The 19,298-nt window shown below is 44.3% G+C and overlaps 2 protein-coding genes across 6 annotated transcripts in view; one reads left to right on the top strand and one right to left on the bottom strand.

Moving 5' to 3' along the window:
• The first annotated feature begins 4,743 nt into the window (after positions 1-4,743).
• The window catches only part of ADAMTSL2 (ADAMTS like 2), an 88,326-nt gene continuing 73,771 nt past the window's right edge, over positions 4,744-19,298 (top strand). The window contains exon 1 of the mRNA XM_069986850.1: positions 4,744-4,866. The gene's annotated coding sequence lies outside the window, so the exon portion shown is untranslated. The remainder of the gene's footprint in view (positions 4,867-19,298) is intronic.
• Positions 11,628-19,298, bottom strand: part of MYMK (myomaker, myoblast fusion factor) — a 45,351-nt gene continuing 37,680 nt past the window's right edge. For 4 of the 5 annotated variants that reach the window (XM_069986857.1, XM_069986854.1, XM_069986858.1 and 1 more), the window contains 4 exons: positions 15,159-15,273; positions 13,264-13,412; positions 13,062-13,178; positions 11,628-12,157 (listed from right to left, as the gene is read on the bottom strand). In XM_069986857.1, the coding sequence (XP_069842958.1) occupies positions 12,008-12,157; positions 13,062-13,178; positions 13,264-13,412; positions 15,159-15,273 (531 nt within the window). In that variant the 3' untranslated portion in view covers positions 11,628-12,007. Of the gene's footprint in view, positions 12,158-13,061; positions 13,179-13,263; positions 13,413-15,158; positions 15,274-16,623; positions 16,864-19,298 lie in introns of those variants that run through there. The other variant, XM_069986853.1, reaches the window with a different exon arrangement.

Genomic DNA, 19,298 nt, shown 5'->3' with positions numbered 1-19,298 from the left:
ATGACAATAGATTAGATAATATTTTCCTGGTTACAGGTTCCCTTTAAATGACTTACCTGACTACCTGTATGCTGTTCTTTTAATTTTATGATAATAATATGATTTTTATAATGATAAAAAAAAAGATACAGCTCAATAGATAAGAGCCCTTGCTATCTTTTTTGGTGACTGTTGCTTCAACCAATTTCCATCTGCGCGATAGCCTGTGCCATTTCTGATATATTTGTATAAAATTGTTAAAATTGATTCCTTACCTGAGAAAAATAGAAACTGTTGGCCACTAGGTGTCTCACTTCCTTGCAATTTGCTGTCTGCTGGCTGTTGTGAGGTGAAATCTGTCTCTGGTAACAGCTAGATCAAGACAAATTACAGGAATCAGAGGCAGGGCTTAGCATGACCTGAGAGAAACTGGACTGTGTATGATCCACCACTACTACTTTAGGTAAATCAGTACATACCAGTTTGTATACTGCTATATGTCCAGAGTGCTGGTGTAATCCCCCCCCCCTTTATTTTTGGTGTTACCTCCTCCTTGCTGTCATTCTGCTGTTTCTTTCCTTCCTGCTCACATAACACCCTGCAAACCCAGAGCATCAGTAATCTCTTCTCCCCCCATTTACCATCTGTCACCACATAGCAGAGATGATTATGTGCTTTGATTGGCCAGAGAAGTAAAGTAAAGAAAGTCCATGTGTGTGAACTACTGTCTAAAAGCCCAGCTCTGGTATCCTTCCATGAAGTGGCGAGAATAAGAAAAAGCTGCCAGTATACATATCCCTTAAAGGGGTTCTCTGCCAAAAATCAACTTGTGTCAGAAAGTTATAAAGATTTGTAATTCTATTTAAAAATATCTAGTCTTCCAGTACTTATCAGCTGCTGTATGCTCTGCAGAAAATGGTGTATTCTCTCCAACCACTCACAGTGCTCTTTGCTGCCACCTGTGTCCATGTCAGGAACTGTTCTGAACAGGAGAGGTTTTCTATGGGGATTTGCTCTGGACAGTTCCTGACATGGACAGAGGTGGCAGCAGAGAGCACTGTGTCAGACTGGAATTGAAAACACCACTTCCTGTAGGACATACAGCAGCTGATAAGTACTGGAAGACTGTAGATTTTAAAATACAAAATCCATATAATGCTCTGACACCAGTTGATTTTAAATATTTTTTTTTTTATTGCTGCAGTACCCCTTTAATATCCTTATACATGCACCTTATTGCAATTTGATCTATTATATACTATTTTTATATTTTTCAGATATTAAATTTACAGTGATAAGTTTTTTCTTCCTCCCTCTTTTTGGGTAGGTGGTAAAAGCATTGTGTATCCTTAGTTTTATTCTGTTTTATGTGATTAAGCTCATTCTATATTGCAATAAAAAACACAAAAAAAAATAAAAAAAATAAAGTTACTGGCGACTTTGATAGAACCTGAACTGACAAAACTTGCCTGTTCCCCAGTAGTTCTGTATATATTAAAATTTTCCATCTATAGCGATGGCATCCAGTTGGAGAAAGCGAACATACGATACGCTGACTTTTACTGTACCTCAGCGAGTATATACGAAAGAAAAATGACCGCAAACCACAGACGGGCTGTAAGGGAACATGTGAGAAATCAATCAGCTGGGCTCGTGGGGGGTGACGAAGCATCGGCGGGCCCGAGCTTTGCGTCAGACTGCAAGAGGTTAAATCGGGAATCCGTTAAGCGATATAGCAGGGAGCAAATAAGACACACTAGGAAGCAGGCGGAGAACTGTGCAGACCATTTAACAGGGGCAATAAAGGTATAGGATTTCAGATCATCTTACAGAAGAGGAGAATAACAGAAGCAGGAAATTTCGGTAGCAGACTTGACAAAGGTCAGCACTCCAGACTTTAACTGAGACAAAAACACCTACTTTATTGAAAACATCAAGATTTCTGGCACAGAGTCCGCTGTCCCTCCAGGCACGGCACTCGTCAGCATTAAAGGAGGGTTGGGGGGAGGTTGGACGTATACCAGACTATAGTGTCTGCTATGCTGTACTGAAAAGAGTTCTACTTCGGACTGCTCTGCGCCATTCTTCATCACGTACACTAGTGCCCAAGTGCCCAGAGGCTCCTCAGTTGCTCCTCAGCCATAGTCCACAAACATGGACATTGATAGCGTTCACTACAGTATTGGAAACAGAAGTGTCATTTCTGTGCAGAGGCTGGAGGAGAAAAAGTAAGTAAAATGTTTAATAAAGACCATTGGAGAAAATGGGTTTGCACTTGGATGAGTATAAAGAGAGTCTGGAATGAAGAAGCAGGTTCGGCAACAAGGTGTTCTCCAATCCGAACAACTTATTACATAAAAACACGATGTCACAACCGACGCGTTTTTTTGGGATGTGTAATTCTTAACCCCCTCCCGCCGCTGCACTGTAAATTAACGTAGCTGCGGCCTATGCCTGATGCTGCAGCGACGTTAATTTAGGATGATACAGGCGCAGCTGTGCATTGACATCCGCGGCGGGTCCCGGCTATCAGTGATAGCCGGAGACCCGCTGCAACTCTCAGCACAGGAGCCGTGCTCCGGTGCTGAGAGTTAGCCCTATAGATACTGTGGTCAGCACGACAGCAGCATCTATAGCTCTTCTGACAGAGAATTCTCCCTCTACAGAGGGAGAATTTTCTGTCCGCTGTCCATCGGGGCTCTGCAAAGTGATCGCAGAGCCCCGATGGTAGCCATGCTAGCTGATGGTAGCCTCAGGCTTCCGATTTCCTGGCTACGGAGGCTGGGGGGGGGGAGGGAAGGCTGGGTGCCCGTGAGCTCTGCCCCCTTCCCTCTCTCCCCTGTCACTGTCACAAGATTGTAACAGCTGCAGGGAACAGAGGAGAGGGGGCAGACATAGGGACATCAGCTTATGGGATCATTTATGATCCCATAAGCTGATGTCCTAAAACGACCTAGGCATTGATGCGTCAATGACCCCAGGTCATGAAAGGGTTAATCATGATTATACTATGATTAAGGGTTAAAGCGAATGTACCATCAGGTACATCACTTTTTTACATGAATAGAACGGCACCAGTGCAGGGATGCCGGCACTGCCGGTTCCTGCTAGTGGCGCCGGTCTATTCCGGGTTCTTGACCAGCCTGAAGCACTGGAGGTGGGCCCACCGGCCCTCAGTGTGACGAAACCCCCTCCCCTCTGTGACGTGGCTCAAAGGAGCTGAATCACAGAGGGGAAGGCAGATGGTCGCATTGGGGGCTGGCGGGCCCATCTGCAGTATCAGGCATTCTCGACCACCTTAAGTAATCTTGAGTGGTTCGCTATACCAGTTGTACAAGCCTGGGGCCCGTGCTACCAGACCTGGCACTCTGTGATCTCTCTAGCAAAATGCGGTATTCTCCTGAACTGAGAATTCTGTCACTGCTTAGGTAAGGTCCCCCTTGGTAGCCCCCTATCTATTCCTAGTCAAGTCTAAAGTAACTACAGTAAAGCCTATACAAGTAAAGCTAGCCAAGTATCTTCAGAGACTGTCCATCAAGAATCTGTTGTTTGTCTCCACCAGCGAGAGGCTGAGATTACCTATACACCCAACACAAGCACCCAGCTCAATCGACCTGTGTTGTTCACCTTGTGAAAGGCTATTTTTGTACTGCACCTTTAAACTTAAAGGGGTCATCCAACACTACAAAAACATGACCACTTGTCTCCAGTTCAGGTGTGGTTTGCAATCAAAGTTTGACTGTCGTTTAAATTTTTTTGGGGCAGAAAACAGGCAATTTTAAGAAACTTTGTAATTGGGTTTATTAGCTGAAAAATGCATTTTTATCACGAAAAAGCAGTTTGAAGCTCTCCCCTCTGTCTTCATGGTTTACTATGGAGAGAGGAGGGGTGGAGGGAGATGAGGCACCAAAACAGGACAACAAAGAGCTAACAGCTACATCACCGGGCTATCTCCTCTGACAGTCAGCACTGACCTCTCCATACTGGCTTTCACACAGCGCCCACTTTGTAATCCCTTGTTCTCTGCTGGTGACTAATCTCCCTCCTCCCCCTCCCCTCTCCATAGAACAGACAGGGTCCGACTGATGTAAAAGAGTCGAGATTTCCTGATAATGAGCAGTGAATGAGAGGGGGGGGACCTGGGGAAAGTCTTTATGTATTCAGATAATGGCATATTTGCCTAATAAACCCAATTACAAAGTTTCTTAAAATCACCTGTACTATTGATTTCTGTGGGGGAAAAAAACAAAAAAAAAAACAACAACAGTGACACTTTTAGCTTTATTCACTTCAATGGAATTAAGTAACAAACCATGCCCCCAAATTGGAGACAAGAGTGGTACTGTCTCTGAAAGCAAGTGGCCATGTTTTTCTAATGCTGGATAACCCCTTTAAGTAAACTTTGCTTTTGGTTAAGTGCTGGAAAAGTTGTGTGTCAGTATACCCAGGGGTGGGTGCTACCACTCCTGGCCACTGTGACAAGTGCCCTGTTGGTACCCAACCCCCACCCCAGCTAATACTACATCTGGCAACCTCTGAGCAACTATTTGTCATGTCAAGCTGCCCATTCTGCTGCAGTTTCTACAGGGCTCAGATGTTAGTTAGATGTTAGGGGTGTGGCTAAAGGAATGTGGATGCATAACCCCACCCACCTGATGACTCACTGTTCCCTCCCTGGCAGGAACAGGAAACAGAAATGTAACGTGACATCACAGGAAGTAAAGGAAACACAGGCAGAGTGGTCATGTGACCTATGAAGAACACAGGAACGCTCGGCCATGGCAAACGTTCCTGTGATTATGGAAGACGGGAGAGATAACTGTCAGACGACAGTCAGTAGCAGAGGTTGGACAGCACTGACCAGGAGGCACGGTGCATGACACGGGGGTAAGCATGGCTTCTCCATCCCCCTCCCCACCTGTATTAGTGCCATTTTTTGAAATTTATACTCTGGTGGAAAACCCCTCCTACTTAAAGGGGTAGTGCGGCGTTTAACATTTATACACTAAATAACACACATTACAAAGTTATACAACTCTGTAAAGTGTGTTATTTAAGTGAATGGCCCCCTTCCCCGTGTTCCACCCACCCCGGAAGTGTGGGGCATTATACTTACTCAATTGCTGTCGACCCTGGCCACCATCTTGGTCGATGACGTCATCTTCGGGAGGCGTCATCAGCTGCTCAGCCGCGATTGGCTGAGCATAACTATACTGAGTATAACAATCCTTTCAAAACTGATGTTAGAATGTTATACAGATTTGATTTGTATATTTACTACTATTTAAAAATCACACAGTGCTCTCTGCTGGCCAGCGCAGAGGAAGGTTTCTATGGGGATTCCTGTAGTGGATGAAAATCATTAACACTGCTGGTTCCATAACTGCAGAGACCAGACCTCATCTGGTATTAGCACAAAGACTGTGCCTTATGGCTGAGCAGCTGCATGCTGACCTTACATCACCAAGCACAATGCCCAGTGTCAGATGGAGGGGTGTAAAGCCGCCACCACTGGACACTAGTGCAGAGGAGACGTGTTGTGTGCAGTGACGGATCACACTTCTCTACCTGGTGCCTGATGGAGGAGTCTGGGTTTGTTGATGCCGGGAGAATGTTCCCTGTCTGACTGCATTGTGCCTGATGTAAGGCTTGGTAAAGGAGGAGGAGGGGGATACAATGGGGGGGAAGGGGGGGTTTGGGGAGCTCCTCAGGGTTCGGTCTTCTTAAAGGGAACCTGTCATCAAGACAATGCTATCTAATCTATCGCCATCATGTTATAGAGCAGAAAGAACTGATTAGATATATATACTGTATATATATTTATCTTTATGGGAAAAGGTTCAGTGTAACTTGTAACATGTTGATTAAAATCCCTGATCATTTTGGAGTCCAGTGGGCAGTGTCACTCAATGGACTGGACTCTTAGCATGGAAACATCAGAGATTTCAATTAATAAATTACAAGTTATATATCAAGATATATATCAATCCGCTCAGCTCCTTCTGCTCTATAACACTCTATAACATAATATAGATAGATTAGATAACATTGTCTTGGTGACAGGTTCCCTTTAAGAAGTTTTCAACATGATGCCGATAGCTTCGGTAGAATTTTCATGGTGATGGCTTCCCTTTTAAGGTGCAGCATAGAATAAACAGTGTCCAGGAGAGAGAGAGGTCGGCACCACTGCTATAGCAGCATAGTAAATGAGCAATCAGCAAAAAAATTGTGTCTGAACAGACTCCTAGGATGGTGAACACACAGAGGTAAGACAGTCTATAATAGTAAAAAGAAAGAGACGTGTGGCACTCACCCAAAAGTAGTGGGGTCTTCTATTTATTCATGGACACGAAGTGCAGGCAGGGAAGGGGGAAGATGGCAAGCGGGCATGTCTAGAGAGGCAACAGTTTTGCGCTACAGGTGCGCTTTGTCAAGCCCAGTGCATGAATCTGCTTTGTCAAGCCCAGTCTATGAAAACATAGAAGACCCCACTACTTTTGGGTGAGTGCCACATGTCTCTTTCATTTTACTATTATAGAATAAACAGTACAGTAGATCACTTTGCTGAATGAGATCCCCTTAGTGAGCTGGGTACATGGGAGACAAGGATACACTTGAAGGTACACCTGAAGGATAATACTTTAGGAATACAGTCTCTAGACACTTTGCGATACTGGAGTTAGACTTTAGACTTGACTGAACTGACTTTAGCTTGACTGAGAAACCTTTAGACTGAACCAGCGGTGGTGACAGTGGACTACCTGCAGGTTAGGGAGAAAGATTGGTCCTATCAAGGCCCTTAGGTACTCAGCTGTGGGGACTTTAGAGAGAAGTACTTACATCCACGGGTATGAACATCTGCCTTATGCTGTCCATGGGCACTGACTGACACAGATCCAGGAACACAGGCTCCACCTAGAGGGTAAAGCTTGCCATCGGGGAAACCAGTAAAGAAACCTAGCCCGTTGGATAGAAGAGGATAGCTGCCCAGTGTGGAAAAGAGTCCCATTATTCAAGGTCTACAGCGGCCTCGTTGCATGGCTCACTAGCAGGACATAGCTAGGGTTGAGGTGCTTGAAGAAATAGGAAAGTCTCTCATATGTAGTCTCTGCTATGCTGTGTGTATAGTATAGTGTATGTATAGCTATGCTGTATGTGTAGTAGAGTGTGTGTATAGCTATACTGTATGTATAGTATAGTGTGTGTGTGTGTATAGCTATGCTGTATGTGTAGTAGAGTGTGTACAGCTATGTCGATTGCATAGTATAGTGTGTGTATATGCTGTATGTGTAGTATAGTGTATATAGCTGTGCTGTATGTATAGTATAGTGTGTGTATATGCTGCATGTGTAATATAGTGTGTATAACTGTGCTGTGTATATATAGTATAGTGTGTATAGGTGTGCTGTATGTATAGTATAGTGTGCATAGCTGTGCTGTATGTATAGTATAGTGTGTATATAGATATGCTGTATGTATAGTATAGTGTGTGTATAGCTGTGCTGTATGTATAGTATAGTGTGTGTATAGCTGTGCTGTATGTATAGTATAGTGTGTATAGCTATGTTGTATGTATGGTATAGTGTGTGTATAGCTATGTTGTATGTACAGTGTGTATAGCTTTGCTGTGTATACATCTTATAGGATGAATAGTTGCTGTGTATTTATTCACTATTGTACAAGTGAAAAGGTTATATCATTGCTGTGTATGGAGAAACAGATTTTTGTCCCTTTGGTGGCCATGGTGACTTTTGGCGTCCATGACTTCTTAGCCTCATTGGCTGGTATATATGGCTCCGTCCCCTACATATTCTTCCTACATTCTTTCCTCGCTCAGTCCCTGAGCTTTTCCTGATAGTCTTGGGCTTAGCCGGCGCCTCCTGGCCTCATTGACGGCTTGCTCCTCTACCTGGCCTGTGCAATGATTTCAGCCCATCTGGTATTGACTGCAGTGAGTTATAAGCGGTGATTTTGCAGCATACGTGGCCTCAGACAGGACTGCCAGTAATTTCTCTTTTATTAGTATTCAATAGACCTATAAATTTGTTCAGTAACACCATGGAGAGACGTCAGGTGCATGTTCTGCCTCGCACAACCCGCCCGCCGCTTCCTGAAGGCCTCCGACAAGTCACTTTTAGTCATTTTTGAGCATTTCATGGATTCCTTCACCTATTTTCTTGCTCTGATGGATTTCTTCTCATAGTGATGGACATGTTGCTGCCAGATAGATGATAAATACTGAATATTGATTAGATATAGGTGACAAGCTATTGATAGCACATATTAGGCAGGAGGCCATCAATGGCTTGTTAGCACAGTATATGCTTGGTTTGTAGTGTATACTAATGTATTGGCCTCTATGAGATCTATTTGATCCATATCTTGGCCTATCTACAGTACCCACATAAGAGTTCCAGCCATACTGTAGGTACAGTGTAGATTTCCTTGATCCCTATATTGGGCTATCCACATTGACCATAAAAGAACCAGCCATAGGGTCTCATAACAGTGTAGGCTTCTTTCATGCATATAATGGGCTATCCATAGCACTCTCATAAGAGTACCAGCCATAGGGTCTCATAACAGTGTAGGCTTCTTTCATGCATATAATGGGCTATCCAGTGTAGGCTTCTTTGATCCCTATATTAGTCTATCCATAGCACCAACATAAGAGTACCAGCCATAGAATCTCATAACAGTGTAGGCATCTGTGATCATCATATTGGTCTATCCATAGCACCCACATAAGTGTATCAGCCATAGGATCTCATTACGGTGTAGTCTTTTTTGATCCACACATTGGGCTGGTCACAGGACCCACATAGGAGTACCAGGCATAGGGTCTCATAAGAGTAAAGTCATCTTTGATCCCCACATTGGGCTATCCACAGTGGCCACATTGGAGTGCCAGCCATAGGGTCTAATAACAGTATAGGCTTTTTTCAACCATATCTTGGGCTAACCATAGTACCCACATAAGAGTACCAGCCATAGGGTTTCATAACAGTATAGTCTTCTTTGATACCCACATTGGGCTATTCACATTGGCCACATAAGAGTACCAGCCATAGCGTCTAATAACAGTATAGGTCTCTTTCATCCCTATCTTGGGCTATCCATAATACCCACATAAGAGTACCAGCTATAGGTGCTTATAACAGTGTAGGCTTTGTTGATCTCCCACATTGGGATATCCACAGTACCCACATGGTAGTACCAGCTATACAGTGAGCCTATCCTTACCATCGGGATACACAGAGAGCCCACATAACATCACCACACCATTAGAGTATTCCACCCTCCTAAACATTGATTGGAACTTGCTGTGACCATCATCATATACCCCATATGGATTCCTTATTTCTGCCTCCCCAATATCTAAAATCACAGAGGTTCCAACTGTGTATAGAATATAAGGACTCCGACTTCCAATGCCGCTCATGTAGAGGAAGCTGCATAGATGGATCTGCCATCCCCTAACACTGTAAACGGGAAAGCTGAGACTTGTTATTTTTGGTCTGAATCCGCTCTTCAAACATGTCCTAGACGACCCGGCCAATGGTAACAAGAGGATATTTCACCATTCTCCTCTGTAAAATGTCTGCAGTATTTAATTGACAGACTGTGGCCAATTGCACCTGTCACTTAAAGGGGTTGTTCTCCCATTACAACAGGATAGGTGTATGATCAGGGGATCCAACTGCTGGGACTCCAGTGATCTTGAGAACAGGGTCCTAGGTGTCCCATTGGGATGGAGCTGTGGTCACGTGTGTGCACCTGTACTCCATTCAAGTGAACGGGAACCAGGTCCGGCCTCCACACAGTGAATGGAGCTTCCGATCCTGATAACAGTGCAGACACTGATCAGCTGATCGGTAGGGATGACCTTGTGGATGGCTCATCAGTCTGTTTCACCCCAAAACCCTTTTCAAGAAAAGCTACTGCAGCTGCATCCCCCTCCTCTCTCCTCGTCCCTGTCTGGTATTTTCTGTTGCACATTAGATGGACATTAAGTGAGACTGATCCGGTTTCTTTACAAAGATCCTGCAGAAAAGGAAACTAAAAGATGACACTTTTCTCTAAAAAGATATGTTAAATTTCGTATTGATACGCTTTACGAAACTGTGAGCTAACATGGAGTTTATGTCGAGCCGATCCTTGGACAGAACCATTAATTACGCCTCTCAGTACTGAACGTTACATTACACACAATGGATGACCCTGCGGCTTGGCTGCCACCCACAGTAACAGGTTTCCATCTCAGATTGCAAGTTATTTGGCAACCCAACCAAGCAAATGGATAAAATGAGGGCAGGACGATTGGCAGAGGACAGTACACACAGACAGATAATTGTCATCAGAGGGCCAGCTAGCCAGGGGATGAGCCAAGCTATTGTTTGGCTTTATACTAGGGGCCTCAGTCTTGTCGGGAAAAATTCACAGTCTTGCCAATTTTTTTATTACTACATGACTGCTTTTACTTCTATATAATTTTTATTTACTGTCTTGTGTAACACTGGAACAATAGCCATATAAGAAACACCATTTAAGACAAGCAAATGACTTCTCCCCGTTCATGGGGTTACGTCCTCATTCACCATACAGTGATGACATACACTTGCCCCCTAGTAGACCACATTGAAGAGTTGTCTGAGAGATTTCCATAATTCAACCCCAAGAAAGGGTTAGCACACGAGAGCAGATACTGTCAGTGTAATGTGCCGTCATGTTTATAAGAACCAGATCGGAGATGAGTAATGAGGCAGTGTTGATGTTTACTCAGCAATCCACAAGACGTGACAAGGAGTGGTCCGAGAAGCACGCCTAGACAATGCAACACAAAGGGTCTGTAAGACATCAGAAACAAAAAGTTGGCTTGGTGGGTCTCATACACTTTCCTTGCTAGGCCTTGTGGATGGTAAAAGGCAATGGGTGTGGGCCCACTGAGCTACCCTACCAATTTGGCTTTGGGCCACTCTCAAGGGCATTGTATAAGTAGCCCCTAGGTGTTCACCTATGAGTATCTGGTCTTTGCTAGGGGCTACCAGGTCACTACCTCTAAGATTAGTCTCAATGTTAGTGACAGTTGGTCCAATGGCTCAAGGGACACCAGGAGGGTGAGCAGTCTGGGTCATGCAGAAGAGTGGCAATATGGCACACGGAATTAGGCGGGAATGTAGTCCGGAACAGGCAAATATGATACCTAGGATCTTGTTGAAAAACTTGGAAAGTGTTGGTCTACTTCTCCGATCCTCCAAGTTGTTGACATCTAATAATACTCTAGTAATAACAACCATCTTCCAATAGAGCTGTCATACTCAAAAGTGTATTGTCAGGTTTCCCTCAGATTTCACATAAGAACCAGAAACCAAAGTAACCGTTTTAGTTACACCACCAGTGACTCTGTGGATCTCTATGAATAAGGCCAAAACACATCAGACTACCACTGTTAGTATAATTTTACAGTGAAGTAATAAAGAAAATTGCTTTTAGTGGAAAGTGCTGGATGTTCGTTTCCAGTTTCTTAGTGAATCCCCATATACTATATTTAAGGCTTGGGCTACAACACCAGAGGTGGACAACCAACGAAGAAACGGTCACTAATTTAAAGAAAAAATCACTGTGATTGGGAATAATGGAGAAAGGAATAAAACAGAATAATTTTAATAACCAATAAAAAACATCCATAAATTATCACCCATCTCTGTAGTCTACACATCAGAACATTATATATAAAATTAAAAAAATATACAAACTGCATTAAATAAGTACAAAAAAATCGTACAAAAAAGATATAGCTACTGAACATCGCCATTTCCTGTTCAGTGGAAATCTTCTTCAATGTTTTGAGTCAGAAATTTTTTACGTCTTGTTCTGGACAGAAAAAAACTAAAGACTTGAGACTCAATATGTTGTCTTCGCCTTTTAAGAATTCACAAAATCTGTCGAAAATCTGTGACCCCCAAAGTAGCCTATAGGCAGCTGAGCAGGACTAGCAATAGTTAACAGATGTCCCATGTTGAAGGCTTTAACATGAGCAGCAGCAAAATGTGGACCAGGTCATTTTGGCCGGATCAGTCCCATTTCCTGCTTTTTTGTTGACCTTAGGAAGAAGAAGGACGAAGGACATGGCAAGTGAGCAATGGTAGAAGCTGTGCACGTAGGTGTAGTCCCATTCCTGGAGAGATTAGAACATGTATGAATAAGACAACAGTGTGCAAAAACATTACTTGTATTACTGTGAATATTTTTTTTAAAATAAAACTTTTTGTGTATTTTGTATATACAGTATACAGTATTTCCTGGGTTCTAGAACACTACATGGGTACTTATGGTTACAGAACAACAGTCCAAGAATAGTGTTGAGCAGAGAGGCCTAACTGTTCGGGTTCAACAACTTTCTCCAGACCTGAATGCTATGGTGTATCCATGTTTTTCAAGATGCCCTAGAGCTGCATCCAACCCCTGCAGTCAAATGCTGAGCGTTTGGGTTGGAAGAACCTTGCCAAACCCAAACAGTTCAGCCTCTCTGCTCAACGCTATCCAAGAACCAAAGAAACCAAAACAGCGACACAATATCACTTGTGGTTCTAGAACAATGGCACAGTGGAACACTGAAACCAATGCCAATGAGGCAATGAAACCTTAGTATTCCATGTAATAGTATACTGGCACTACCTGGGTTCTAGTACACTACACTGGTTACTTTTGGATTTAGAACAATAGTCCATGAACCTAAACAGCGACCAATATCACTTCTGGTTTTAGAACAATGGCACAGTGGAACACTGAAACCTATGCCAATGGGACAGTGAGACCTTGGCATTCCATGAAATGGTATCCAGTATTCCCTGGGTTCTAATAATGCAGTGACCCATAGGGTTCCAGAGCCATGGCACAACGACAATTGGAGTTCTTGAGTTAAGGCACCTTTAGGGTCCATCTGTAAAAGGTGGACTATCATGAAAAGAACTATCTCGAATCTAGATCATACTGTACATTGAGAACTAACTTTTAAACAAATGGGTTGTCTATACCAGAGTTAAAGAACATAAGGTCTAGATAACACATAGGGAACATACCTCAAAGAAGAAGCGTAGCATTAAAGCCAAGGCTCCGAAGCAGAAGCCTGGCCCTATCTGCTGGGTGTAGACACTTTTATCTGGATACAAGCCCTTCTTCTCCTTCATTTTTGTCAACTAGAAAACAATGAAAAAATATTATTAGACTCAAATATATCAAATATTTCAGACTCAACTCCTACCACAACAAGCATAGACCTACCCATTTCACGGAAATCATCAACACTGCGGTTCCAATAGGCCCAGAGTAGACACCATATCCCAAACGATCCTGATATATCCTGACAGCAATGGTGAGGACGCCGAACATGACAACGGTTGACCTCCTGGGTTCATCAAAGTCACCAAGTGCTGAAGAAATAATAGACGTCACATGAGGTTATCAAGGAAGACATGAAAGCAAGAGTGTAACCACAGGTGCCGAGGCAGCAGACCCAACCAGGTCCTGGTGCTTGATGGGGCTCCAAGTAGGTGACTGGCGAGGTACAGAAGCAGAACCTGGCACTGGCACATAAGATTATGCTAATCCTAACACAATACTTGGGGATATGGGGGAGTCATATAGACCCGGTTTTTCTGGTGTCTGTAGAGCCTTTAACGTACAACGTCATCATATACTGAGGACCATGACACCATTAGAGATTTCATACTAGCAGGAGACTTCAGGAATAAGGAGAGGTAAGTATCTGCATGTCTGATCTGGGTTCTGTATTTAAGGGGTCTGCCCTGGATTTATATAGGGGGGGGGGGGGGGTCCTATTTAAGAGGACTGGTCTATGATTTGTATTTAGGATGGGCTAATCTGGGATCTATAGTTTGAAGATTGGTCTGGTGTATATATTAGTTTAGGGGGTCTGTATTTAGGGCACTAGGGGGTCTAGTTTGGGGGTTAAGGGAGTTGAGAGGGGTTTGGTCTGGAGTATATAGTTAATGTGGGGTGGGGTATCGGGGGGACTATTTAAGAGGTCTAATCTGGGGTCCTTATTCAGGGGGTCTGTCTGAGGTCTATATTTGAGGGTTTTAGCTTAGGGGGTCTGGTCTGGGGTCTATATATACATGCTCTGGTTTGGGGGTCCGCATTTAGAGTGTTTGGTCTGGGGGTCTGTATTTAATGTTTCGGGGGGGGGGGGGGGTTGTCTATATTTGAGGGGGTTTAGATTAGGGGTCTGGTGTGGGGTCTATGTATATACATACTCTGGTTTGGGGTCTGCATTTAGAGTGTCTGGTTTGGGGGTCTGTATTTAGGGTACAGTTTTAGAATGTGTATTTAAGGACTCTAGTTTGGGGGTTGAGGGGTTTGTTCTGGGGTCTGTAGTTATTGTGAGGTTTGTATTTAATCGGTTTGGGGGACTATTTAAGAGGTCTGATCTGGGGTCTGTATTTAGGGGGTCAGGTCTAAGGTCTATAATTGAGAGGTCTAGTCTGGCATATGTTTTAGTTTAGGGGGTCTGGTCTGGGATCTGTGTATATTCATGCTCTGGTTTGGGGTCTGCATTTACAGTGTCTGGTTTGGGGGTCTCTATTTAGGGGGTCTGGTCTGGGATCTGTGTATATACATGCCCTGGTTTGGGGTCTGCATTTACAGTGTCTGGCTTGGGGGTTTGGGGGACTATTTAAGAGGTCTGATCTGGGGTCTGTATTTAGGGGGTCAGGTCTAAGGTCTATAATTGAGAGGTCTGGTCTGGCATATGTTTTAGTTTAGGGGGTCTGGTCTGGGATCTGTGTATATACATGCCCTGGTTTGGGGTCTGCCTTTAGAGTGTCTGGCTTGGGGGTTTGGGAGACTATTTAAGAGGTCTGATCTGGGGTCTGTATTTAGGGGGTCAGGTCTAAGGTCTATAATTGAGAGGTCTGGTCTGGCATATGTTTTAGTTTAGGGGGTCTGGTCTGGGATCTGTGTGTATACATGCCCTGGTTTGGGGTCTGCATTTACAGTGTCTGGCTTGGGGGGTCTCTATTTAGGGGGTCTGGTCTAGGATCTGTGTGTATACATGCCCTGGTTTGGGGTCTGCCTTTAGAGTGTCTGGTTTGGGGGTCTCTATTTAGGGGGACTGATCTGGAGTCTGTATTTACCCAGATTATAGTGGGCATGCTTACCTATTAGTGACACCCACATAGACAGGGCTGTCCCATAGATACTGAAGTATTCCAGGAGATCATATCCCATGAAACATATGAAGGACAGGCCAGGACCTTCACAGGCATGAAACATCTATAAAGACAAGAGACAAAGACAGTCAGGGGTCAGGTTCTACAAAATCAGTCTAGCAGTGAAAGGGTGCAGTAGTAACAGGTGGCCATAGGGGTGACCACAGCTGACAGGCGGCACATGCTCACAGGGACTGATAGATGTTCTGCCCTAGGACCCTGTGACAGCTGTTCTGCATAGGAGATCACTGCTGTGTTATGACACACAGCACAGATGTAGCAGAGCTGAGTTTACTCTTTCATGGGATAATGCACTGGAACAGAACCTATCCACACCCAGCCACAATTGTACTGCCCCATAGACTGTAGTAGTAAAACCGCAGCAACCTATAGGTTATCGGATGATGATATCACAACACATTGTGCTGAATTACAAACTCAGCTCTTACTACGTCTATCACTGGCTACATTGGGGAAGCATTACCTGTGAGCCATTAAATAGTTCCAGACTCTGGCAGATAAGGTACATGGCGACACTGGGTGTGAGCTGCTGCCCGGGGCTCACAATGTTCTCTTAGTGAGTGCCAGGGCATAGCTGGTAATTGTGGCACCTCACCAGCTCAGGGGGGCACCATGATGCACCACCCAGCCCCATGGGGTAACTACAGGAGGTGTTAAGGGGCCAAAATAATAGATTTCAGATGACGTTATTAGGGACGTTTTTGTTAGTTATAGAGGGTGAAGAAGTGGTAGATGCACCCAATCGGCTCAAGTAGACCTTGGTATTATAAATGGCACATGGTAGGTGGGATCCCCTGTACTTGTCTGGATATATTGCCCCCTATAATGTTTTCTTCACAATACAAGGGGGTTTACTTGTCTCTTCTGTTCCTCCACATTCCCAGAATAGGCATGACATTATTGTATCTCTAAACTAGACAACTCGTTTAAAGGGGAACTCCAGCATATAAAAAATCTTTTTGAATCAACTAGTGATAGAAAGTTATACAGGTGTGTAAATTACTCCTATTTAAAATGGCCAGTCTTTCTGTACTTATCAGCTGCTGTATGTCCTGCAGGAAGTGGTGTATTCTTCCCAGTATGACACAGTGCTGCCACCGCTGTCCATGTCAGGAACTGTCCAGAGCAGAAGCAAATCCCCATAGAAAACCTCTCCTGCCCTGGACAGTTCCTGACATGGACAGAGGTGGCAGCAGAGAGCATTGTCTCAGACTTGAAAGAATACACCACTTCCTGCAGGACATACAGCAGCTGATAAGTACTGTAAGACTGTAGATTTTTAAATAGAAGTAAATTACAAATCGGTACAACTTTCTGACACCAGATAATTTTTAGAATAGATCTGAGTGTATGATTATTACAATGCAAAACAAGGTAGATCAAGGTGACTTACCGCAATGAAGAACATAGTGAAGAAGTAAACCATTGCCTCCATGTGGAACTTCCTTTTAGCAGCGATACTGATGGTTGGCACAAATGCCAGACTGCTAACAGTGGGTAATAGGAGCTTTGCCACTATGGAGCCCATTTTGGGAGGGACCTGTGGATTGGAAGAGGATTGCTGCTGGACTGGAAGAGGACTGCTTGAAGATGGATAGAGGACTGGTGGACTGGTTGTAGACTACTAGAGGACTGGTTGTAGATGGATAGAGGACTGGTGGTGGACTGTTTGTAGATGGATAGAGGACTGGTGGACTGGTTGAAGACTACTAGAGGACTGGTTGTAGATGGATAGAGGACTGGTGGTGGACTGTTTGTAGATGGATAGAGGACTGGTGGACTGGTTGTAGACTACTAGAGGACTGGTTGTAGATGGATAGAGGACTGGTGGTGGACTGTTTGTAGATGGATAGAGGACTGGTTGTAGATGGATAGAGGACTGGTGGACTGGTTGTAGACTACTAGAGGACTGGTTGTAGACTACTAGAGGACTGGTTGTAGATGGATAGAGGACTACTTGTAGATGGCTGGAGGACTGCTTGTAGACAGATAGAGGACTGGTGGAGGATGCTTGTACATGGACAGAGGACTGGTTGTAGACTACTAGAGGACTGGTTATAGACGCATAGAGGACTATGGAGGACTGGTTGTAGACAGATAGAGAACTGGTGGAAGACGAATAGAGGACTGGTGGAAGACGGATAGAGGACTGGTGGAAGACGGATAGAGGACTGGTGGAAGACGGATAGAGGACTGGTGGAAGACGGATAGAGGACTGCTTGTAGATGGGTGGAGGACTGCTTGTAGATGGGTGGAGGACTGCTTGTAGATGGATAGAGGAGGCTTGTAGATGGGTAGAGGAGGCTTGTAGATGGATAGAGGAGGCTTGTAGATGGATAGAGGAGGCTTGTAGATGGATAGAGGAGGCTTGTAGATGGAAAGAGGAGGCTTGTAGATGGGTAGAGGAGGCTTGTAGATGGATAGAGGAGGCTTGTAGATGGATAGAGGAGGCTTGTAGATGGGTAGAGGAGGCTTGTAGATGGATAGAGGAGGCTTGTAGATGGATAGAGGAGGCTTGCAGATGGGTGGAGGACTGCTTGTAGATGGATAGAGGAGGCTTGTAGATTGATAGAGGAGGCTTGTAGATGGATAGAGGAGGCTTGTAGATGGATAGAGGAGGCTTGTAGATGGAAAGAGGAGGCTTGTAGATGGGTAGAGGAGGCTTGTAGATGGATAGAGGAGGCTTGTAGATGGGTAGAGGAGGCTTGTAGATGGGTAGAGGAGGCTTGTAGATGGATAGAGGAAGCTTTTAGCCCACTGTAGAGTGCTGGAGGACTCCTGGAGGTCTTCCGCCCTGGTAGCTGTGAGCAGGACTGAGCCACAGCTGATCTTGAGGAGATTTAAAAAGTTAAATGTCCAGCACATGTGGAGGTGACAGGTGCCATGCAGGCGGGTGCTGTGTGCCATGACAGCTGATTTGTGCTATTTTAAAGCCCCTTGTACAGGGGAGTGTTAACTATCACAACCACAGATATCCTGCTCCTAGGATTATCATTACAGATCACGTCTTCTCGTTTTATAGTCATTCTCAGCCGCTCCTGGCATGTCACATGTTCTTATGATAAGTTATAGGGTATTGACCCCCAACCACTGATCAGGGAAAGAAGAGGTCTTAGTCATTGCAGCAGTGCGGACAGGGGCACCGGGGATCAGAGTCAGCCCTAGATGTGGTGCCCCATGCCCGCTGATCAGTAGGCACATTGCTCCAGCAGGGTAATACCAGGACTGGGCAGATTAGCTATTATAATGCCATCTATTATAAGGGTGGTATATCCAATCTCGGCTAACAATAAAGTGATGGCATGACCACATTAGGCAGCAGGCACAGGCGACACCATAACCACAGAGGTTGGCACAGCTGCTTACAATCCTGGCATACATGTTCTAGCACTAGTCACTCACAACGAATTTAGTGATATTCAGTGACAACCTCAAACTGAATGGAAGAATTTATGTTTAGCCCTCCAGCATTCTCATTTCACTAAATGTAGATGTAGCAGAGCTGAGTTTGATATGGCAACGTCACATTTCCACAACCATAACATCACGTGATACCTAAATGATACACCTGCATATTCAGCTCTGCTACATCGGCGTCCTCCATTCTTATATGAGGAGCTCCACATTCCATTCCATAGGATTTATGAAGATTAGGGAAGAATCTTACCACATGTCAGTGATGGATACGAGTACCTGACTCATGGGGAGGACATGTAACTACGGAGGAGCATTCTTACACACCCACCCTGAGGGGTGAAGTCCTGCGCTAAGAACATTGATGCCTATGTGATGTGTAATAAAAAGGGGTTCTCTAGGATTAGAAAAACATTCTTCCAGAAACAGCGCCACTCTTGTTTACAGTTTTGGGGTGGTATTGCAACTCTTTTCTATTGAAGTGAATGGAGCCAAGTTGTAAAACCACACACAGCCTGAGGGCAGTATGGTGCTGTATTTGGAAGAAACGTATGACAGCTATGTTTCTCTAATCAGGTGCAACTCACTTAAAGTGTCACTGTCATTTAATTTATTATTATTATTTTTTTTGCAGAAATCAATAGGTTAGGCGAT

The sequence above is a fragment of the Dendropsophus ebraccatus genome, chromosome 10, assembly GCF_027789765.1.
Source record: "Dendropsophus ebraccatus isolate aDenEbr1 chromosome 10, aDenEbr1.pat, whole genome shotgun sequence".
Taxonomy (NCBI): Eukaryota; Metazoa; Chordata; class Amphibia; order Anura; family Hylidae; genus Dendropsophus; species Dendropsophus ebraccatus.
This window is presented reverse-complemented; position numbering and strand designations above follow the sequence as displayed.